General features: G+C 38.7%; 2 protein-coding genes across 2 annotated transcripts; one reads left to right on the forward strand and one right to left on the reverse strand.

Annotated features, from left to right (window-relative positions):
- The first annotated feature begins 1 nt into the window (after position 1).
- On the forward strand, positions 2 to 15,619 carry EXOSC9 (exosome component 9). Its single transcript, XM_004040344.4, has 12 exons — positions 2 to 182; positions 519 to 613; positions 1,362 to 1,481; positions 1,603 to 1,705; positions 3,307 to 3,444; positions 6,225 to 6,307; positions 8,655 to 8,787; positions 10,266 to 10,354; positions 11,919 to 12,065; positions 12,550 to 12,731; positions 15,063 to 15,141; positions 15,470 to 15,619. Exons 1-12 carry the CDS (start codon positions 117 to 119, stop codon positions 15,552 to 15,554), a joined length of 1,320 nt encoding a protein of 439 aa, XP_004040392.1. The 5' UTR covers positions 2 to 116; the 3' UTR covers positions 15,555 to 15,619.
- CCNA2 (cyclin A2) lies at positions 15,138 to 23,101 on the reverse strand. Its single transcript, XM_004040347.5, has 8 exons — positions 22,123 to 23,101; positions 21,105 to 21,348; positions 19,683 to 19,795; positions 19,246 to 19,469; positions 18,072 to 18,279; positions 17,500 to 17,613; positions 16,738 to 16,871; positions 15,138 to 16,380 (listed from the first exon to the last, which is right to left on the reverse strand). The coding sequence occupies exons 1-8, from the start codon at positions 22,333 to 22,335 to the stop codon at positions 16,332 to 16,334; spliced, it is 1,299 nt and encodes a 432-aa protein (XP_004040395.3). The 5' UTR covers positions 22,336 to 23,101; the 3' UTR covers positions 15,138 to 16,331.
- Between the last annotated feature and the right edge of the window lie 3 nt (positions 23,102 to 23,104).

Here is a 23,104-nt window from a genome sequence, read left to right on the forward strand (position 1 = left end):
CGCGCCTTGATGACGTAATTTTCCTGCGCCTCGGGACGAGCAGCGGCGCGCAAGGGAAAATCGGCTTCCGTTTTTCCCGCGGATTCTGGTGCCTGTGGGGCCGGTGACCCAACACCATGAAGGAAACGCCACTCTCAAACTGCGAACGCCGCTTCCTACTCCGTGCCATCGAAGAGAAGAAGGTATGGTTTGGTGCCCGCAGAATTGCGCGCTGCGTGGGCGCTCGGGTCTCAAGCTGTGGACTCATACCTGGCCCGCCTGGGCCCGGGGAGCCACTAGGGGAACGACCGGCACGTTCACCCAATCCCTCAGGCTTTATTTAGTTTTTTTCGACAGGTTCTTTTCAAGGCTTCAGTCACCCCAGCAGTTGTCCATGCTGTAGTTTCCACTTTCCTGTATGGGTGGGCTGGTTAGGATTCCACTTTCCCCCAAGTGCTTAGCCCAGGGCCAGACAAAAAGTAGTTGCTTAAGAAATACTTGTTGAAGGAATAAATTAATGGATGAATTTGTGCTTACAGCGGCTGGATGGCAGACAAACCTATGATTATAGGAACATCAGGATCTCATTTGGAACAGATTACGGATGCTGCATTGTGGAACTTGGAAAAACAAGGTAACAGGATTTAAATGAGATACTCATTCAGAAGGGAGAAGTTTGAAAAAAGACCTTATTGACTCGGTTGTTTATAAAGCAGCTAAGAAGTCTGGACAGTATTCTTTGTTTAGCTGACAAAAATAAGTATTTTTTATGCAAGATTTTTTGATTTTGTGGTCACACTTGAACTTTTTAATCATAAACGTATTTTCTGTCACGTATCACATAGTTCTTTCTGACTTCTATAAATCGTATAGACAACCAGTAGTGATCATATCGAATTTGTTTCTCACACTAATATAGAGATCTTGAGCATCTTGTCATTAAGTGTACATCCTGCTTTCTTTTTCCTGAGTGACATGAAAATTAGGTTTTCAAATATTCATTTGAAAGTTGTGAGGCTATTTGGTCACATAATGTTGGTGAACTATGCCATGTGAAAACCCTTAAGAAATCTCAAGTTTTCATGCCATCTTGTATCAATAAATACTTGCTTTAGAGGTAAAGGTCACTGATTTTTTAAAACAATCTGTGGAATAGTAAACATTGTACTAAGAAAGGTGTTTTTTCTGTCGTGTTTTTAGTTGTACCAATTTATGTTTTATTTCTGTGTATATTATACTTTACATATAATTTTTACCTCCTATGATTTATTTGGCTGAGTATGATATTACTCACATTAAGATTGAAACTTGTTATCTGTTTCAGTTTTTTGTTTTGGAAGGAGAGTCTATTTGGTTAATACTTTGTAACTTTATCTTTGCAGAGTTCTTGGACAGGTTTCCTGTGAACTTGTGTCTCCAAAACTCAATCGGGCAACAGAAGGTATTCTTTTTTTTAACCTTGAACTCTCTCAGATGGCCGCTCCAGCTTTCGAACCTGGCAGGTATTTAAATCTTTTTCTCAAGTTGCTTTAGTCATAGGAGAACCTAACAGCAGTGAGCTTTTGTTTTAATACCTGGTGTTATATTTCATGACATTAGCCCGTTCCTATTTTCTCATTATAGGCATTCAGATCTCTTGGTGAAGTTGAATCGACTCTTGGAAAGATGTCTAAGAAATTCAAAGTGTATAGACACTGAGTCTCTCTGTGTTGTTGCTGGTGAAAAGGTGGGGAATATGCCCGTAATTCTTAACCTTAGGATGAATACTGTTGATCATGGATCCCGGTATCTATGCTTTTATTCTCAGAACTTTAGTTAACTCAGTATTGTACTGGTTCACTTCACTTCAGATGTTCTTGAGTGATACCCTTAGAACTTTGTGCTACCTCTCTCTCTCTGAAGGGACAAAAAGGGTGTCCCTTCAGAGGACACCCTTTTTCTTGAAGGTTTCTAAAAGGTTTTCACCCTTTATCTTAAAAGGGTGAAAATAGCAACTTAGATTTTTGTGTAAAAATATTTTATTCAAAGAACTTGTGGCTTTTTCATATAATCTCTCATTTTCTACATGAGTTCATAGAAGCAGGTAGTTTTCCTTTTTCATGCAGAACTCAAGAACAGATGAAATCCTTCATTTGGATAGGTTTATCGATTTACACAGGGCCACACCATGTCAGTGGCAGGGATAACTTTGAAAATCTTAGTCCCAATAAATTGTGCTGCATTAGGATATTAGAATTTTATTTTATTTTATTTTATTTTATTTTTTTGAGACAGAGTCTCACTCTTTTGCCCAGGCTGGAGTGCAGTGGTGCAATCTCAGCTCACTGCAACCTCTGCCTCCCCTGTTCAAGCGATTCTCCCACTCAGCTTTCTGAGCAGCTGGAACTACAGGCACCTGCCACCACGCCCGGCCAATTTTTGTATTTTTAGTAGAGACGGGGTTTCACCAGCAGGCTGGTCTTGAACTCCAGACCTCAAGTGATTCACCTGCCTTGGCCTCCCAAAGTGCTGGGATTACAGGCGTGAGCTACTGTACCTGGCCAGAGTTTGATTCTTGATTAGGGTATTTTGACAAGCATTTTTATCCCAGAGAAGTCATTTAGCTTCCCATATTCCATACCTAAGTATAATACTTCCTATTTGCATTACTTGTAAGGTTATTAAAAATATCACAAAACCTAAAAGTTTAATTTTTTTTAATTTTTGAAAAATTTCATTATTTTCTCTGAGGGACAGGGTGACACTCTCATCCAGGCCGGAGTACAGTGGTGTCATTATAGCTCACTGTAATCTTAAACTCCTGGGCTCAAGAGATCCTCTCTCCTTAGCCTCCCGAATAGCTAGGACTATAGGCGCGTGCCACTCCACCCAGCTAACTAAAATACTTTTTTTTTTTTTTTTGTAGAGATAGGGTCTTGCTGTGTTGCCCAGGCTGGTCTCGAACTCCTAGGCTAAAGCAGTTCTGCCACCTTGACCTCCCAAAGTGCTGGGATTACAGGTGTAAACCACTGTGCCTGGCCTAGAGTTTGTGGTTTTTAACAGACATGATAAAAATGTAATTAGATTTGAGGTTAGGAAAATCGTAGTATTAAATGTTAGAGTGGTTCTGTTTGTTTAAAGTATGTGTTCTGTTGTTAAACGACCCACATAGTATTTCAGATGTTTGGCTTAAATTTTGTAAAATATACTTTTTGTTGACAAAGTACAAGGAGTAACTGCATGTTTAACAGCAAGAAAAAATAATTTGTACACAATGTTACTTTTCCTGATAAATAGCCACTGGTTGTAATCAGTTAGGATTTATTTTTATTTTAAATTCACTATCAGGTTTGGCAAATACGTGTAGACCTACATTTATTAAATCATGATGGAAATATTATTGATGCTGCCAGCATTGCTGCGATCGTGGCCTTATGTCATTTCCGAAGACCTGATGTCTCTGTCCAAGGAGATGAAGTAACACTGGTAAGCTCCTATGTGAACCAGGATCCTTGATATGAATGAATGAGGAGGGTCTTAAATGTGCAGGCAACTTGTTTTTAGTGAAGTTATGTTGTAGATGGCAATTGGGTAGTTTCTAAAAATTTGTTTGTAAGACTGAAACTGCATATGGTCAAAATTGCCCTGGAAATCTCTTAACCGTTCCTCTGTTGAAATATTTGTTAGTAAGAACATACCCTAGCCTGGTTTTCCAGAATAGAATTAGATGACTATTTTGGATTGAACATTAGATGAAGTGGTTGACTTATGTTTAGGGGCCATATGTGTGAAAAAATACATGAATCTCAGCACAGTGAGATGCTTACCCTGCAAGAGGCATGCAATAGCTGAAAAGCACTGAGGAATCAGCAGATTCATATTTGTCTCCAAGACTTTTGTTCATTAGGCAAAGAGATGACAAAAGTCCATCAGAAATACCTGGAGGGCTTGTTAAAACATATTGCCAGACTCTACTCCCAAAGTAAAACAGGGCTAGGACTTAAGATTTTGTACTTCTAACTTTGAGTTCTTAGGTAATACTGATGTTGCTGGTCTAGGGAGCACATTTTGAAAACCATTGACCTACATTGTCTTTATCTTTTGTTCTGAGTATGTCAGTTTTGATTTATATAAATTACATGCTAGAATAGTGAAAGTGCACTGTAGTTGTAGTTTGAATCCTGAAGTTGCAAAAGGACGCATCAGATGCCCAGATTTTCTAAGCAATGATTCATAATTTTGATTTTGGGCAGTAGACTGAAGCAGAACCATTAAAAAGTGAGAAATAGGGACAAAGGTATATTAACAGTAGAGGTAATATTCTTTTAGAGGAGGGAGTTTATATAAGGAAGTGAAAAAAGTAGAAAGCGATTACTACACTTGAAAAATCAATTAAAGAATACTGTGGTGTTATTGCTAGTGGGAATATAAAATGGTACAGCCATGTTGGAAAAGTTTGGCAGCTTAAGTTTTAAGTGTAGACAGCATTCTATATTCAGAAAAATAACAGTAGAAGAAAATATTCTTTTTTTTTTTTTTTTTTTTTTTTGAGACAGGGTCTCACTCCATTGTCCAGGCTGGGGTGCAGTGGCGTGATCTCGGCTCACTGTAACCTCTGCCTCCTGGACTTAAGCAATCCTCCCACTTCAGTCTCCTGAGTAGCGGGGACTACAGGTATGTGCCACCCACTTGACTAATTTTTGTATTTTTTGTAGAGATATGGTTTCACCAAATTGCCCAGGCTGGTCTCGAACTCCTGGGCTCAAGTGATCCTCCCACCTTGGCCTCCCAAAGTGTTGGGATTACAGGTGTGAGCCACCATGCCCAGCTGAAAACACTCTCTTATATGTACATCTTTCAGCAGGTTTGACCTTGTAATTTTTTTTTTTTTCTTTTGAGACAAAGTTTCACTGTTGTTGCCCAGGCTAGAGTACAATGGCGTGATCTCAGCTCACTGCAGCCTCCGCCTCCCGGATTCAAGCGATTCTCCTGCCTCAGCCTCCCAAGTAGCTGGGATTACAGGCATGTGCAACCACGCCTGGCTAATTTTGTATTTTTAGTAGAGACAGGGTTTCTCCATGTTGGTCAGGCTGGTCTTGAACTCCCAACCTCGTCCACATCGGCCTTCCAAAGTGCTGGGATTACAGACGTGAGCCACTGCCCCCAGCCGACCTTATAATGTTAAAACAAACTGCAATGGCTTAAAATTAGAAAAAAAAAAAAAAATTCTAGCAATTCCATGCCTAAGAATCTACGGGAGGAATAAGAGCTTACTGTGTTCAGAGACTTGAATGCAAATGTTCATAGCATCATTTATTAGCCAGAAACTGGAAACAATCCAAATGTCCAGCTGGTGAATAGATAAAATGTCATATATACAAATAATGGAATACTGTTCAGTAATGAAAAGAACTGAACTACTGATAAATGCTGCAAGGTGCATGAAACATGCTAAGTTGAAAGAAGCCAGGCGCAAAACATTACAATTTTTTTTTTCCATTTATATAGAATGCTCAGAAAGTCAGATTTATAGAGACAGAAATAAGATAGATCAGTGATTCCTTGGGGCTAGGGTGGGAGTACACCAGACTCCTACGGACTACAGACAGATTCAAAGGAATTTTGGGGAGTAATGGAAATGTTAAAAAACTAGATTGTGGTGATGGGTCCGTAAATGTATCCATAACTATACATTTACTAAAAATTGAATCATATACTTAAAATGAGTGGATTTTGGCTGGGCGTGGTAGCTCACACCTGTAATTCCAGCACTTTGGGAGGCCAAGGCAGGTGGATCACCTCAGGTTGGGAGTTCAAGACCAGCCTGACCAACATGGAGAAACCCCGTCTACTAAAAATACAAAATTCGCCGGGCGTGGTGGCACATGCCTGTAGTCCCACCTACTTGGGAGGCTGACATAGGAGAATCGCATGAGCCCAGGAGGCGGAGGTTGCCGGGAGCTGAGATCGCGCCATTGCACTCCAGCCTGGGCAACAAGAGTGAAACTTCATCTCCAAAAAAAAAAGAGTGGATTTTATGGGATGTAAATTATGTGTCAGTAAATTTTTGAAAAAGCTTTTTGAAAAAGTTGTACAGTTTGAGGAACGTGAGTGGCAAAATCAAACTGGTAATTAATTAAAAGAAGTTATTTGGGTACTCAAAGGAATAAAGGAACTTCATTTTTTAGTATTTGATGTGCAAGATGATTTTTTTGGATGTTCATAACTTAGTGACTATAATTATTAAACATTTTCTTTTGAAACAGTATACACCTGAAGAGCGTGATCCTGTACCGTTAAGTATCCACCACATGCCCATTTGTGTCAGTTTTGCCTTTTTCCAGCAAGGGTAAGCCTCGCCTTATTATGGGCCAAAATTACAAATGCAGCTAGGAATTTTATTGCTCTACTCAAGTATGTCATGTTAATATTAAACAAACACTTCCCTTAATATTAAAGCACCTTGTATTTCCTTTCTTTCTTTGTAAGGGCATTAGTCGGCAAAGAACTTTCTCAGTAGAAGTAACAAAACTCTTATACTTTGATGAAGATACTTCCCAACATTTTTCTTTTCATGGGATACTTATAAACTTAGGAATTTACTATGGCATGGTAGTGTTTTATGTTTCCTAAGGATGTACAGCGGTTAAGAGAATTATATGCTAGGCTCTAATTTGGGACAGTGGGGTGAGAATTACTGTGGGTTATTGGAAGATAGGGGACTTTGGAACATATTAGATGGAGTAGTTCTAGGAGTCGGTTACAAGGGGGGATGGTTCACAAACTGGAGGAAAAAAGTCTAATGTTCTTCAGTTTTCCAGCGTTTTCGTTACTTAACTGCTAAATCCTCCTGTGGCAGAAAACTTGGAGTTTTTCAGGTCCATTTAATGGTGCTTTCAAATGAAAACTTGAGCCTTAAATTCCTTTAGAAACAAGGGAAGATAAAAATATTTCACACAGTGTTGTGCACAAGGACTAGAGAAAAACTTTCAAGTTTTAGTGATTGTAAGTGTAGAGTTTTATCAGAGGAAAATGGGCCAGCATTGTCCAGTAGAAATAAAATGTGAACCATATATATAATTTTCTTCTTTTCTTCTTTTTTTTGAGATGAGGTCTGGCTTTGTTGCCCAATTTGGATTTCAGCAGCGCAATTTTTGCTCATTACAACCTCTGCTTTCTGGGCTCAAGCAATTCTTCAGCCTCAGCCTTCCGAGTAGTTGAGACTACAGGCATGCACCACCATGCCTAGCTAATTTTTGTATTTTTTTTGTAAAAAAGAGGTTTTACCATATTGCCCAGGCTGGTCTGGAACTCCTGAGTTCAAAAGTGATCTAGCTACCTCAGCCTTCCAAAATGCTGGATTACAGGGTTGAGCCACCATGCCTGGCTGTTTCTTTTTCTTTTCTTTTTTTTTTTTTTTTTTAAGACAAGGTCTCCCTCTGTTACCCAGGCTTGAGTGCAGTGGCGTGATCATGTTTTATTGCAGCCTCAACCTCTCAGGCTCAAGTGATTCTCCTGCCTCTGCCTCCTGAGTAGCTGGGACCACAGGTGCACACCATGCCCAGCTAATTTCTTTATTTTTTGTAGAGATGGGATTTCACTATGTTGCCCAGGATGGTCTGAAGCTCCTGGGCTCAAGTGATCCGCCTATCTCCACCTCCCAGAGTGCTAGGATTATAGGCTTGAGCCACCACGTGCAGCATTTGTTACTTTTTAAATTTTTTTTTTATTTTTTTGTGACAGGGTCTCACTCTCACCCAGGCTGGACTGCAGTGGTGTGATCATAGCTCACTGCAGCCTCCAACTTCTGAGCTCAAGTGATCCTCCAACCTCAACCTTCCAAGTAGCTGGGACTATAGGTGTGTGTCATACCCAGCTAATTTAAAAAAATTTTTTTTGTAGAGACAGGGTCTCACTTTGTTGCCCAGGCTGGTCCCAAACTCATGAGCTCAAGTGATCCTGCAGTCCTGACCTCCCAAAGTGCTGGGATTACAAGCATGAGCCACCATGCCTGGCCTCATATGTGTAATTTAACATTTTCCAGTAGTCACATTAAAAAGGTAAAATTAATTTTTATATATTTTAATTAATACATTTTCACGTTAATGAAATAAAATGATTAATGAAATAATCAGTATTTTAATAATTACTCATGAGATAGTCTACATTCTTTTGTTTCCACTAAGTCTCTGAAATCCAATATTTTACATACTCTGATTACATTTCAAGGGCTCGGTAACCACAGGTGACTATTGGCAAATGTACCGGACAGTGCAGAAATAGACAGTATTTTTTTCATGAGCCATTAGCAGAATGCAGTAGAACTTTGGAGTACAGGACATTAGGGCAACTTTAGGGTTAACCAATTTAACATTATCTAAGTTTTTATTAATGAGCCAGAAGTCATTTAATCAAAGAGATAGCATTAGGTTTAGATTATATATCATTTAAGTAAATCCAATCTGAACTTAATGTGATTTCACTGTAATAACTAGAGATACCCACTTAGCATTCATTTGTGTTCATAAACACAATAATTTTCTTGTCTCTTTCCCCATTTCAGTGACCCAAATCCGTAGGCTCAGACCTTTATTCTCTGTTGACTTTATTGATGCCATCTTTTAAAAATTCATTACCCTAGAAATGGTAAGCATTCGGTCTCAGATTTGTTCAGGTCCATTTAACATTCGTTTCAGAACATATTTATTGGTGGATCCCAATGAACGAGAAGAACGTGTGATGGATGGCTTGCTGGTGATTGCCATGAACAAACATCGAGAGATTTGTACTATCCAGTCCAGTGGTGGGATAATGCTACTAAAAGATCAAGTTAGTCCTTTGATTAATGTCCCATTAATAATAGGTTGCTTCTCTTTAGATGCTTTTTCTTGTCTTTTAGCAAAAATCCAATGGGGATACTTCCAGTGATTTATTCTAGGATGTGTTAGAATCTGGTTTCAGTACTGTCACTATTAAATACATTCTGTTGACTGGTGGCTATGAGGTATCCTCCTCCTTCCTACCTTGGTGCTCCCATGTGTGGCCTGCTAGAGTCTGACCCTTCCACCTAGAAGCAGGGTCTAGTAAAGAAAAAGATTTATATCCCTATTAAAAAAAAAAAAGTGGCCGGGCATGTTGGCTCACGCCTGTAATCCCAGCACTTTGGGAGGCCGTGGCTGGTGGATCACTTGAGGTCAGGAGTTCAAGACCAGCCTGGCCAACATGGTGAAACCCATCTCTACTAAAAATACAAAATTAGTTGGGTGTGGTGGCTGGCGCACGCCTGTAATCCCAGCTACTTGGGAGGCTGAGGCAGGAGAATTGCTTGAATCCGGGAGGCAGAGGTTGCAGTGAGCTGAGATCGTGCCATTGCTCTCCAGTCTGGGCAACAACAGCAAAATTCCATCTGAAAAAATAAAAAATAAAATAAATAAATAAATATTAGCTGAGCTTGGTGGTGCATGCCTGTGGTCCTGGCCACTTGGGAGGCTGAGGTGGGAGGATTGCTTGAGCCCAGGAGGTGGAGGTTGAGTGAGCTGAGATCGTGTCACTGCATTCCAGCCTGGCTACGGAATGAGACCCTGTCTCAAAAGCAAATAAAAATTTTTAAACATCCAATAGTAGACATTATGTAAAAAGATAGTTTTACTTTCACTTTTAGAACTACAATTGGCAGTAGTTCTGAAACCCAGCTATATATCATATTCACATGGGAGCTTTTAGAAAATAGATCTCCATATAGCATACAGTGTAGATGATTAAAAGCTTCTTTAGTTTGAATTCTAGTTCTGCCCCCGTACTAGCTGATCTTGGGCAAATGATTTTATATCTTTGGGTCTCACTTTCTTTATCTGTAAAATAGGGAATGATGTTATTGCCAACACCTTGTTGTTATAAGGATATAAATATATTGCACAGTGTCTAGCGCACATTTATTAAGTGTGCAATAAATGTTAGTTTCTGGTATCATCATCATCGTCTTTACCAGCATCACAAGTACTACCCAGATTACCCACAGAAAAAGGAAGTTAGTGCATCCTGGAGCATATATGTGTCTGTGGCCTCTTCTGTGGTATCTTTTATACTGTTGTATAAGAAAGTTTTTATGTCTGTTCCCTTGATGTGACAGTCCTTCACATATCTTAAAACAGCTTTCACATCTTGCCTTAATCTGTGTTTACATTGTATTCATGTTTGGAAAAGTCAGGCTTAAATTATAAAGGTAGAAAAATTTCGTGGTTTTAGTTTCATTACAGAAAACTATTTGGTTTATTGTCTTTAAACAACAGAATTCACTTTATAAATAGGTTCTGAGATGCAGTAAAATCGCTGGTGTGAAAGTAGCAGAAATTACAGAGCTAATATTGAAAGCTTTGGAGAATGACCAAAAAGTAAGGTAAGTAACTTTTCCAGAACTAAATGGTCTTTTATTTTCATTTTTTAAATTTTTATTATTTTTTTTTAGTATAGGCAAGCTTTATTATGCATGAACTTGATTTCACATACAAAGTTAGAATGGCAATTTCACTTAAAATTGACTCATTAAAAAGTGTAAATACCATGGTATAGTTATGTTATCCAAAACTCCGAAAGGTAGTGAAACTGGTAACAGATATTGCTACTCATCTTTGGACGGATACAATAAAAGTATTAATGAAACTGGTTCCCAGACAAGTATGTGTCACTTGCTCCTGTGCCTTAGGGAGGAGAGGATGGATGTTATAACACAAGCATTATTGATGCAGTGACTTGTGGATAGTTGCTCCTTATTAACACTGCTAAAATTAGGTTCACGTTTTTTACTTTGTGTGGGAGCTGGTGATTCTTGTCCTTTTGTTTTATGAGGGATATCTTTCAAAGTGCTGGCATCAAACCCACTTATTGCAAAATGCATCACAGATGGGAATTTAAGTCTGGGTCAAGTCCAGAATTCTAAAACAATAAAGAGGAAAGACCCACCTAAGAGCAAGAGGTCTTCATTGCTCCAGACTCCAAGATACAACACAGGGAACAGGAAATGGCCCTAAATGGTCTTTTAATATATTTTTTCTCTTAAGGATCTTCCTTGAACGAGGGCAACCATATAAATTTCACACTTGATCTTTCCTTATTTGTTAATCTCAATTGAGTATACTATTTAATGTGTTTTTAGAAAATTGATTGGACTTGTTATATTTTCTGCAATTTAAATATAACCTATATTGAAAAATCATATAAGATTTTTGTTTGTTTTTTGAGATGAAGTCTCACTCTGTCACCTAGGCTATAGTGCATTTGTGCAATCTCAGCTCACTGCAGCCTCCGCCTCATGGCTTCAAGTGATTCTCCTGCCTCAGCCTCCCAAATAGCTGAGATTACAGATGCATACCACCATACCTGGCTAATTTTTATATTTTTAGTAGGGATGGGGTTTCGCCGTGTTGGCCAGGCTGGTCTCAAACTCCTGACCTCGGGTGATCCACCCGCCTGGGCCTCCCAAAATATTAGGATTACAGGTGTGAGCCACCGTGCCTGGAGACATAAGATTTTTCTTTAGCAGTTAACATTTTCTTAGGATAAAAATAATCTAGTAACTCAAATTAATGGAAGGAAACAGGTTGATTTCCGTCTCTACCTCTTACTGTGCTATCTTAAGCAAGATACATAACCCAGCATTTCAGTGTCCTTTTCTATAATATGGGATATTAACACTACCTGGTAGGGCTGATTTGAGGGTTAGAGAATAGTATATTTTAAGCACCTAGCACATGGTCTGGCACATGGTTTAATAAATGATTATGCTAACTATTTACTCTTGTTAGGCATAATAAATTGGTGAGGTTAAGTTAGATAAACTAACTCTCTTCCAATATTTTTCATCCACCAAAGGATAAAATAATAGTTTTTTTCCCTTCCTGTCTTGTATCCAATCCGTTACCTTCCTCCCCCTTCCTTCCCACCAAAAAACCCCCCACATACAGGAAAGAAGGTGGAAAGTTTGGTTTTGCAGAGTCTATAGCAAATCAAAGGATCACAGCATTTAAAATGGAAAAGGCCCCTATTGATACCTCGGATGTAGAAGAAAAAGCAGAAGAAATCATTGCTGAAGCAGAACCTCCTTCAGAAGTGTATCTTTATTTGGTGGTTTTTGCAGTAACAAGATTCATAACACTTGGCATTATAATATTAGGCTATATGAAGGATGTGTATACTGAAATTAGTTTTTGTAAACACTGTACTTTGTTAGAGAAAACACTTAAAATACAAGATAGAGATGTGAGTCATATTCTGTTGATGGTATAACATTCAGCTTCTCTTCAGTTATCCTGGAAAAAACAGATTTTAAGGACCAATTTAATTTAGTACTATAACTAAAATTTTGAGAGAATCTGTGTCTTCACATTCTTATTAATTGCATCCATAAAATCTTGCCTGAGTTTTTTTTCTTCTTCATTGTTCAGCCATCCATAGTGTAGCTATATTAAGTTTTTTTTCCCCTAGGAACTTGGGGCACACTTGAATCAATCTTACAAGAAGAAAACTTTCATTCTCATCTTCAACAGTTCATCAAATAGCAATACTTTTGTTACTCAGTTTTCTTAACTTGTTAAGTGTTTCTACACCTGTGCTATGGACTCCTGGAACTGCCCAAATTGGAGAGGGAGTAGAAAACTCCTGGGGTGATCTTGAAGACTCTGAGAAGGAAGATGATGAAGGTGGTGGTGATGAAGCTATCATTCTTGATAGTATAAAAATGGACACTGGAGTAGAAGTCTCTGATATTGGAAGCCAAGGTAGGTGACACTTTATGGCACACTTATTACTATATATTACATATATATAGTATTACCGTATAGTTATATATATAATAATGCATAAAATGTGTGTATATTTATATTATCACTATATATAGTAATATATAGCATATTAGCTATATAGAGATGTATACTGGATAAATAACATACAGGATACTATATAGAGAGAATATAGATATGTAGTTATATATAGGGATGTAAGTTGCATTTTTAGAGGGGCTAAATATTGTGATTTAAATTTCAACTAAATTATTGTGGCTAGCTGCAATACTAATGCTACTTTCTAAAAGAATATGCATATCTTTGTAGAGTAGTGGAACACTTTGGCATAAAATGATAGTGATATTTTTAATTAAAAAAATTTTTTTTGTGTGTGTATGTATTTGGGTGGGTTTTAAGGGAATGAGTTTCTTGAAGATCTTATTCTTCCGTGCTGTCTTTTTTTTTGTAGTTTCTAGACTGAAACAAAAAGCCCATCCCATATCATAACATATAATACTGTCTAAAACTTTCTGTGATGATAGAAACATTAAGTATCTACACTGGTATAGCAGCCACTAGCCCCACATGGCTAGTGAACACTTGAAATGTGGCTTGTGTTACTGAGAACTGAATTTTAAATTTTACTTAATACAAAATTAAGCAGCCACATGTGGCTAGTGGCTACCATGCTAGACATCGCAGTATTAGAACATAAAAAAATTCTATAAGTGACTAGAATACTGGTAGTCTTAGACGTTTCTTGCATTCTGAATGCCATAGAACTGAAGTTGTTTTTATGTATGGTTATTTCTACTTTTTAAAAAAAGCAAATTCTTGCTGGTCTATATAATAGAATGACTTATTTTCTTACGTGGTAAGAACAGAAATCCTACAAGGAACTGGGAGCTAGGCTGGCAGGGAAAATTGAAGGTGATGTGTTTAATAGGAATGTAATGCAAATACTTCTGTTTTCAAAGAGAGAAATTATTGCTTATGAACATTACTGGAGCCTGGGCTTTTTGTTTTTTTACTTAAGTAAATAGGTAAGGAAAAAATTTCCCATTGATTGGGACCCTTACTCAAATTTCCCAGTGGTTACTTCTATTTGGTATTATTCTTCCTTCTTCCAGAACTTGTTCCAGGTATTTATTTACTCTCTGTGCAGTGATGTAAGCTAATGCTGCATATACTTGTATAGCATTGAATATAACTAGTTGGTTTAACATTCTCTTATTGTTGAAGATGTAAGTTGTTTCCATTTTTTCACTGTTAACAATATCCTTGCACTTGCATATACCTCTTATATGTTTGTTTAGTGTATTCTTCTAACAGTGAATAGTATTTTCAACTGAATATAATGAAGGTGGACCTAAGCATTGGAAAAATGGAGCAGGTACAGCCTTCCTAAAGCATGTGAACAAAGGGAGAAACTAATTGAAAACTAAAAATACAAATAATTGATATGGGTTAATTCACATTTTATGTATATCATTAACTAATGAGCAGGAGAAAAATGGGCAAAATACATGGAGCAGTTCTCAAAGTATACAATGGCCAGTAATATTTTTCATGGTTAGCCCTGACAAATAAAATCCAAAGAAAAATGACATGGCATTTTTTGTTACTGTATTTTGGGCAGTATTAAAAACACCAGCAATGCCAAAGGTATATGGGAAATGGGTTCTTTTATTTCTTGGAATGTAAACTGGAACTATTTCTGGAGGAATAGAGTAGCACAAACAATTCAATTGTCTCTACAAAAGATGCTATATACATTTCCCCTTAGCTTTTCTATTATGACGTGTACCAAATTGTCACACCATTCAAGCACCTGTAGGAAATAAGAGTTTAAAGAAACAAATGTTACAGATGAGTTCTAGAGTGCTCTAAGAAGCTGATTTAAAGAAAAGATTAAGCCTCCACCTAGAGTTTTATTTTTTATTTATTTTTTGGGATGGAGTCTTGCTCTGTCACCCAGACTGGAGTGCAGTGGCACTGCAACCTCCACCTCCCTGGGTTCAAGCGATTCTCATGCCTCAGCCTTGAGTAGCTGGGCCTACAAGCACATGCCACCACGCCTGGCTATTTTTTCTATTTTTAATAGAGATGGGGTTTCACCATGTTGGCCAGACTGGACTCGAGTTCCTGACCTCAGGTAATCCACCCGCCTCAGCCTACCAAAATGTGGGTATTAAAAGTGTGAGCCACCACGCCCAGCCCCAGAAATAAGAGTTTAGAATGTCTGATAGAAATAAACTCATGTAGAAATAAATTTTGCAAGAGATTGCTTAACTTTTTTTTTTTTTTTAAATTAATAAAAAAACAAAGATGCTCCCATAATACTCTCAGATAGTGAAGAAGAAGAAATGATCATTTTGGAACCAGACAAGAATCCAAAGAAAATAAGGTAACAAATTTCTGGTTTATTTCAAATGTATACATATACTCAACACTTCTAGAGGTTTGCTCTCTGGTTTTACTCTCATCTTGCCACATGACTATAAACAAAAAGACATCCCTTTTTCATTAGAGATCCATCTGTTCTGTGATTTTTTTACCTTGTGATTTATAAAAATTAGGACCTAAATCTATAATATAAACTTCTTGGATGCCAGTCTTACTCATAGCTGACACATTTTAGATCCTACTGGAAAACTAAGAAATGCCTCTTATTTCAATAATCCAAAACTTAACAAACATACTCTTAGTAAATTCTTACTTTGCTTTATTCACAGAACACAGACCACCAGTGCAAAACAAGAAAAAGCACCAAGTAAAAAGCCAGTGAAAAGAAGAAAAAAGAAGAGAGCTGCCAATTAAAGCTAACAGTTGTATATCTGTATATATAACAACTATTAAAAGGGATATTTATTCCATTCTGAGAACCCTGGGTATTTTTTTATTCACAAATCCATTATAAAATCTAGCAGGATTTTAAAAATAGTTTTTTGTTTTTAATGTGCTTTAAAATAATAAACCTTCTGGAGCATTTCTCATCTGTTAATTTGCATATAAGCTTCCCACCCTCTTCCGCTCCCAACCTCTGTTGAGTTTACCTCGCAAAACCTAAACAGGTTTTACAAAGAGCGAAAAAGTCTGGAGAATCTCTACTGTATCTCTGAATACTGTATTCAGATATGCTTAGATTAGATTATGCCCAAGTCAGCAAATTGATCCAGTTGCTTAGGAAAATGAATGTCAGAATTTGAGGGTCTGTTTTCCTAAACCTACTTTAATTTTAGAGGAAGGCTTTTCACTTCCCATTATATAGTAAACCAAGTAAACTTCTTTACTAAGCGAAATCCTGAAGAAGTTAAATTTGACTTGCAAAGTTTTCCAAATCAATTTATTATCCTGACAGCTGGCATCATTAATACTTTAACAAAACCACTTAAAATTAGCCAAATATCTAAGACAGATACATATACAAAAGATATACAAATTAAAACCATTTAAAAAGTAATAGATACCATAATTTGTACTTGGCCACAACTTCTGTATTCAGAAATGATTGTAAAATTAAAACCTAAGTTAAAAACTGTACACCATATACTTTGAGTGATTTACATCTTAGAAAACAAAGGCAGTCTTTCATTGTTACAGATTTAGTGTCTCTGGTGGGTTGAGGAGAGAAACACCATGATACCTGTAAGTAGGGGGAAAAAAAGCATTTTTAGTAAACACTCACTGGGTAAAGGAGATCATGGAATAATGTTTGTACTCATGTATTGGGAACTAAAAAATGCTATTTCTGTCTGACCGACTTGATGGTTTTAGAAACACTGTCTGGTCCCCGAAACACACATGCATGCCCCCTTCCTTCTCTCTTCTCCCCCAGACCCAGGGCAGAAAGCATGAACTACAACCTTCTTCAAACACATAACCAATTTAGAGAACAGCTTCTCAAGGAGGCTATGGCAGATTCATGAATAAGGTTAAAATGTCAAAGATCTCTGAACCATAATCTAGAAAAGTAAGCTTCAATATCCAAGTTAATTCTTACTTTGAATTTTTGTACTTTTCTCTTATTGACTGTTGTGCATGCTGTGGTGCTTTGAGGTAGGTCTGGTGAAGGTCCATGAGACAAGGCTTAAGACTTTCCAGGGTATATCCAGTCTTTCGTATTAATGATTCAGGCTACAGAGAAGGGAATAGAGAACCCCTGAGTTTTGCTTTTAGTAACAGACACCAAACACAGTAAATAGTTGGCATTAAGCTTATGTTAAATTCCAGTACTAATCTTTAACTTTTCCAACTAACTACTAGTTTTCTCAGGCCATTATTCCATCCCTCGATCCATTTTCTACTACTTTCCCTGCCAGCAACAGGTCAGATGCTTTTAAAAAAGCTCACCTTTCAATCCAAGTTACAACTAAGCTTACTACCTAACAAACACTGTTCAACAGGTAACATGCCTTAAACAGTATATAATCATCCCTCAGTGTACATGAGGGATTGGTTCCAGGACCCTTCCCAAATATACCCAAATCTGTACATATTCAAGTCCTGCAGTCACCCTTCCATATATATGGGTTGTGAATCCCCTGAATACTGTAGTTTCAGTCCACATTTGATTGGAAAAAAATCCATGTGTAAGTGGACTCACACAGTTCAAACCTGTGTTTTTCAAAGGTCAACTATATATATTTGAAGTTTTTCCAAGTAAGAACATCTAGGCAACCCTCAGTTTTGTAGGACAATTACTATTTAATCTGGCACAGGCATTTCAGTCACAAGATAGGTGTGTGAAGACCGTAATACATACCCAGCTTTGTCCCGTGACTGTGTAGAGTGCTAAATGAAAGGCAGCTCCAGCAATAACTGATGGCAAATACTTTAGGTATGGGTCGGCATCTATCAAACTTAATTCTCCCAAAAACTGGAATAAAAAATACTTTATGATCACAAGAACGTTTAGAATTCAAATGTCAAACCTCTGCCTTCTAACCTAATTTTTTCCTGCCTTTGACAATGGCTCTGTAGCAACTCTAGAAAAAATATTTCACAGCCTCATCTTTAAACATATCAATCATTTTAGTGTTGTGTTCCATCCTCATCCTGTATTTTCCCTCCTTTATTAACTTTTAAAAAACAACTCTTCTAACTACCCATCCCCAAGATGTCATCCTTAGACCTCTGCTTCTAGTGCCTTCCTGATATAGATTATCTTTTGCCAGCAGTAGGCTTTCTTCCATACTGCAGCATTAATCTCCCTCTGAATACTAAATCTCTTCACCACTGCTGTACAAAGGAACTAGGTTCCTGTACAAAGGAATTAGGGCTTACCCCTAATTATTACCTAAGAATCGCCATTCAACAAAATGAAAGTTAACTCACCATTGCTAAACTTTCAACTTTGCAGTTTGCAGGCTGCTGATGCAGAAAGTATTGGGTAAGAAACTGATTTACTGTTGGAGCAGCTAAGTCAAAAGTAAGGACTTTCAAAACTAGATGCTCCATTCTCAGAACTTGTTTCTTGGTGTAGGTATCATCTGTAATGTACACAAACTCTGCTACTTCTGGGGGGTATATTTCTTCAAACTTTCTACAATGAAAAAAGTTTTAAGTAATCAGTCCTAAAAGAAAAGCAAGCTTCCTTATCCCAGTTCTGAAATCCCATCAGCAGAAAATACGGAATGAATCCAAAATCCACACCAACTGCATTTCCAGACACTTGATCATCATTTCTAGTAGAGACTGGATAGCTAATTGCTAATTAAAAGGCCCAAATCAATAAAGGACTTTTGAGATATTTTCCCCAGTTCAGTCAGAGGAAGTAAATGAAAGGCATGAGACTTCTCGAGATGGGAACAATGCCAGAGTTCACCAAGTAGCTGAAAATTTAGGAAATACAAGTCTTAGGAAAACATGTTTCATGTTTTCATTTTTAAATTTAGTTTTTCTTTTTCTTTTTTTTTTTTTTTCTTGAGACAAGAGTCTTGCTCTGTCGCCCAGGCCAGAGTGCAGTGGTGCAATCTTAGCTCACTGCAACCTCCACCTCCTGGGTTCAAGCGATTCTCCTGCCTCAGCCTCCCTAGTAGCTGAGATTACAGGCATGCATCACCATGCCCAGCTAATTTTTGTATTTTTAGTAGAGACAGGGTTTCGCCATGATGGCCAGGCTGGTCTCAAACTCCTGACCTCAAGTGATCCGCCCGCCTCGGCCTCCCAAAGTGCTGGGATTACAGGCGTGAGCCACCACACCCAGCCTTTACTTCTTAATAAAAGAGACACTGCTTATATGCCAGAAAGTAATACTGGAAGGAAAATGTTTTAAAATTTGTAACCTAGTGTACTATATCATGTTCAAGGAATCCAGTTGGGGGAAAATTAGTGTTCTAGATTAGAACAGTTTCATCCTCCTCCACTTCCCTAAGCCCCAGCACATTGCCATCCCTAAAGTAGTCACTGACTCTGCCTGGTGTATGTTAAAAGGTCACCATTAAAAAAATCAATTTCTTCCCTAGACAAAAGGTCGTGATCACTTTTAAACAAACCAAGGTAGACTTACGAGGCTAACAGCATAGCAGCAGTGCCCACAAGCTGAAGCTTTCCTCTCAGCACTGACATGGAAGAAAGGAACCTATCAATGTAGTTCACAGCCAAATGCAGGGTCTCATTCTGTAGTTTATATTCTTCTCCTACTTCAACTAACCAGTCCACGAGGATAGCTCTCATACTGTTAGTGATGTCTGGCTGTTTCTTCATGTAACCCACTTTAGGTTTACATTTAACCTATTGAGAAAATTATTTATAGTGTTAAAATTATTCTAGTGTAAAAACTGCAATTAGATTATTTTACCATTAGTTAAGAGAGGCTACATGCTATAAACTTAACTGTAGCATTAGAATAATTCATTAGTTTAAAAATTTAAACATTATCCTCTCAATTTCATTTAGCCACATTTAACAAATACATTATACAAACTGGATTCAGAGAACCTTTACCTCCATTTCCCTAAGGTATGTGTGAATATCCTCATGGTAGTCTGGTACTTCATTAACACTCACTGGCTTTTCATCTTCTAATACAATTGACATGTCCATAGTATGTGGTGACTCTGGGACAATTCAAAAGATATGATTAAATTAATTGTTTGCCTATTTAGTTTAATAGCTAAAAATGACTGCCAGGAAAGGAATCTCATATTAACAAAGCACTTATTTCATCAAACTAAAAAGAGCTTCTCATGACAAAATATGTAGAATATTTTACCCTAGTCTCAGTATCTCTGTACATAGAGCTTTGGAATGATTTTAGTTAATGAGGGGGAAAAAAAAAACCATATTGGTAGGCCCCTAACAGGAAAATGAGAATCAGGTATTATCTTAAAGTATCCATCTTCCACAACAGAAAGGAGCAGATGGCATGGTGGTTCTGTTAGGACAGAACACTTAAAATCCAAGTTTTGAGATAATATCTAAGATTTGTCCTAAGAGAAACTGCAGATCCCAGAGTCTGACATATATAAAGCACAAGTAGGCAATAGCTAGAATCAGTTAAATGGCCTCTATTAACAAGTGTTATTAAGAAATTAGGTTTGTTATGGGCAAATGGATTAACACTATAAATAATTTATTTTTTGTAGTATAAATTATTTTGAAGCAAAGAGTATCATCCATTATTCCTTTCACTTCAAAGATCACCTTGAGATTAAACATTTTCTGCAAAATTTTGATAAAAACACACAAATTATTATTTCCAAAGGACTTTTCCTGCTCACCCCTCCTTCCTCACAATCAATACAACTAAAACTAAAATGAGATTGGATTTAGTGAGCTGTCTAGTGACTCAATATCCCTAGGGCAAAGAAATAGTACAAACTGCAAAGAGCTGTTTACAGAAGCTACTTTAATACATGGGTAAGAGTAAACAGCCATGGTACAACTATTTACTTGTAGGATGAAAAGTGTCACTTTCTGGTATCAGATGATAATCCAGACTGGTTTTATAGAAACAAAATTATAAAACTGGAAGAGACGTTATGTAATCACAATATTTAAGACTGCATCTTCAAATAGCACTAAGTGATATATAAGTGACTTAAATAAAACTGAAATCTATTCTCCCAACCAAGAACACATTTATGAGATCAGATTAAAATAAGCATTTAAGATCTAATTATAATTAGATTGATGTGACTGGCAGTGAACCTGAAAGAGCACTGGATAAGGATCTTTTTGTATGTCACCAAGTCAAGTGTTAGCTGTGAGATCTCAGATAAGTCACATCCTTTCTAAGCCTTGTTACATTAAACCTAACTCACTATAGTCAAAATGACTACATAAGACATCTTAAAATGCAAATCATTAATATCATCTAATAATTATAATTACCGTAATTCCATACAGATTTTCCTTAAAACTTACCAAAACTACCATCCATTGGATAATCAAGAGGGACCAATGGTTTTCTGGGTCCAGGTAAACTTATGGCTGAATTAAAAGCCAGGGCATCTTCACGCTCTGTTTTTTGAGATTCAGCTGGCTTCTTCTGAGCTTCTTTTTCTGCTTCATCCACATGAATGGTGAACGCAGGCTGTTTACTGTTTGCTTTCCAAGGAGGAACGGTAACATGCTCATCATTTACAGGAAGATCCTTAAGGGGTGCAACCTAAAAAAAAATTAATAACTGGCTTTGAGCCTACTAAATAGTCTTGCATTCTTTCTCTTATGGGTGTTGGCCTTTGCTTTTTCTCCCAAATACTCTATCAGGAATTAAACTTTCTGGGACAAAGAAGAGTTTGAGTATTCAAAAGAGAAGGGATGTTCCCATTTGTCACAGGCATTCCCACAAAGGCTATCAATAGATAACACTAGGTGGAATTATGCAAAACTTATCAGGGCCACAAGAAGGGTCGGGTGACAGGCCAATACGTGACAAGTTTAGGAAAGACATGGCAAAAAAATTGTTGGTTCACCACTGTCGCCCGAGGGTGGAGCAACAGAGCAAATCCGGCTAAAATGGCGGAATTTGCCAAAAGCAAAGTATTTTGTACACGCTTTTCTAAAGTAGAGGTCATCTCTTAACCGTGAGGAGGATAGGGGTCAGAGTCCTACAGCAGTGCCTGGGGTTTAAAAGTGGAGAGAAAGGCGCGGAGCTGAGCGAAGACTACACGTTTTAGAGCTGGTTTGACCCCATTATGTACAGGCAGATGCCCCCTATAGAGAGCAGACAGGCAGCATACACACAGTGTTGGCTGTGTCCTGATGCTAATATGGGAGAACTCCTACTGTGGCAAACCACACACCAGCACCAAGTGCACTCCAGACCCTGGCCCCCTTCCAAAAGCCCAGGACATGCCTTCTCGCCACTCTTCTCTGTCTGCTAAGCCAATGCCAAACCCTGCTCGACCCACCCTCCTGCAGATATCCCGCATCCCTTTACCCGTCTCGTCTTCGGCCTCTGCTGCTGCGCTAGACCCCGCGGGTTCCCGGCCTTCAGTACCGCCAGCGCGGCCCGGGTCCGCGGTTGCTGGACGGGCGCTGCCTTTTCCGGGTTGATATTCTCCTGGTCCTCTTGGAGCGCCGTCTGCTGCAATGCTAGCAGCGCCGAGCCCGCCTCGCGGGTCGCAGGCCCCGGCGCGGAGTTGCCCAACATCACTGCTCCCGGGAGTGGACGGCGGGATCAGCCTGCGGCGCCAAGCAGCGTGCACTCTGCCCAGCCGACCACTCGCACCGACCCGGCCAAAGAATAGTCGTAGCCGCCGGTCGCAGCCCAGGCCAGCCTACCAGCCCGCCCGCTCGCTCACCCAGCTCGAGACCACGCAGGGCCGAGGAGGTTGCGAAAGGCGCAGGCAGGCACTGCCCAGCGTGGCGAGCCAAAGACGCCCAGAGATGCAGCGAGCAGCCCGCCGGAGCGGCGGCTGTTCTTGCAGTTCAAGTATCCCGCGACTATTGAAATGGACCAATGAAAGTGCTCGCGGCCTTGACGTCATTCAAAGCGACAGGGTCGCAGGCGAGTGAAGGATAAACCAAAGGAATCTGAGCAGGGGCGGGGCAGGAGGGAGAAACAAACGGGCTGGGGCGGGAGAAAACGCCTGCGCGGGGCGGGGAGAGGTAGGACTCAGGGCCCGAGCTTCCGATTATTTTAAGCTGAGCCACCTAGTGGGCGAGGCTGTCCGAAGGCTGACTCTAAGCCTTTTAGGGAATTAAACGGAATTAAACTTTGGCGACTATCATTTGGGTTGCCCAGCCTTTAGCTCTGGGACGTCTAGTTAGCTTAAGTGACTTTTTCCAAAGGTCTAAAATCTGGGGCACGTTTTTCAGTATCTCCGATTCTCCGTTTTCTTATGTGTTAATAGGGACTAATAACTACAGTCATATGGTTGTTAGGATTAAATAATGTGCATAAATTATTTAACACGGAG

The sequence above is a fragment of the Gorilla gorilla genome, chromosome 3 (genome assembly GCF_029281585.2).
Source record: "Gorilla gorilla gorilla isolate KB3781 chromosome 3, NHGRI_mGorGor1-v2.1_pri, whole genome shotgun sequence".
Lineage (NCBI taxonomy): Eukaryota > Metazoa > Chordata > Mammalia > Primates > Hominidae > Gorilla > Gorilla gorilla.

Coding starts and splice junctions, on each gene's coding strand:
- EXOSC9 (XM_004040344.4), top strand. CDS start 117: ATGAAGGAAACGCCACTCTCAAACTGCGAACGCCGCTTCCTACTCCGT. Junction 1,706..3,306: donor GTGTTGTTGCTGGTGAAAAG/GTGGGGAATATG, acceptor ATTCACTATCAG/GTTTGGCAAATACGTGTAGA. Junction 12,732..15,062: donor CTCTGATATTGGAAGCCAAG/GTAGGTGACACT, acceptor AAAAAAACAAAG/ATGCTCCCATAATACTCTCA.
- CCNA2 (XM_004040347.5), bottom strand. CDS start 22,335: ATGTTGGGCAACTCCGCGCCGGGGCCTGCGACCCGCGAGGCGGGCTCG. Junction 16,872..17,499: donor CAGTCACGGGACAAAGCTGG/GTATGTATTACG, acceptor CCTTCTCTGTAG/CCTGAATCATTAATACGAAA. Junction 16,381..16,737: donor GAAAAGTACAAAAATTCAAA/GTAAGAATTAAC, acceptor CCCTACTTACAG/GTATCATGGTGTTTCTCTCC.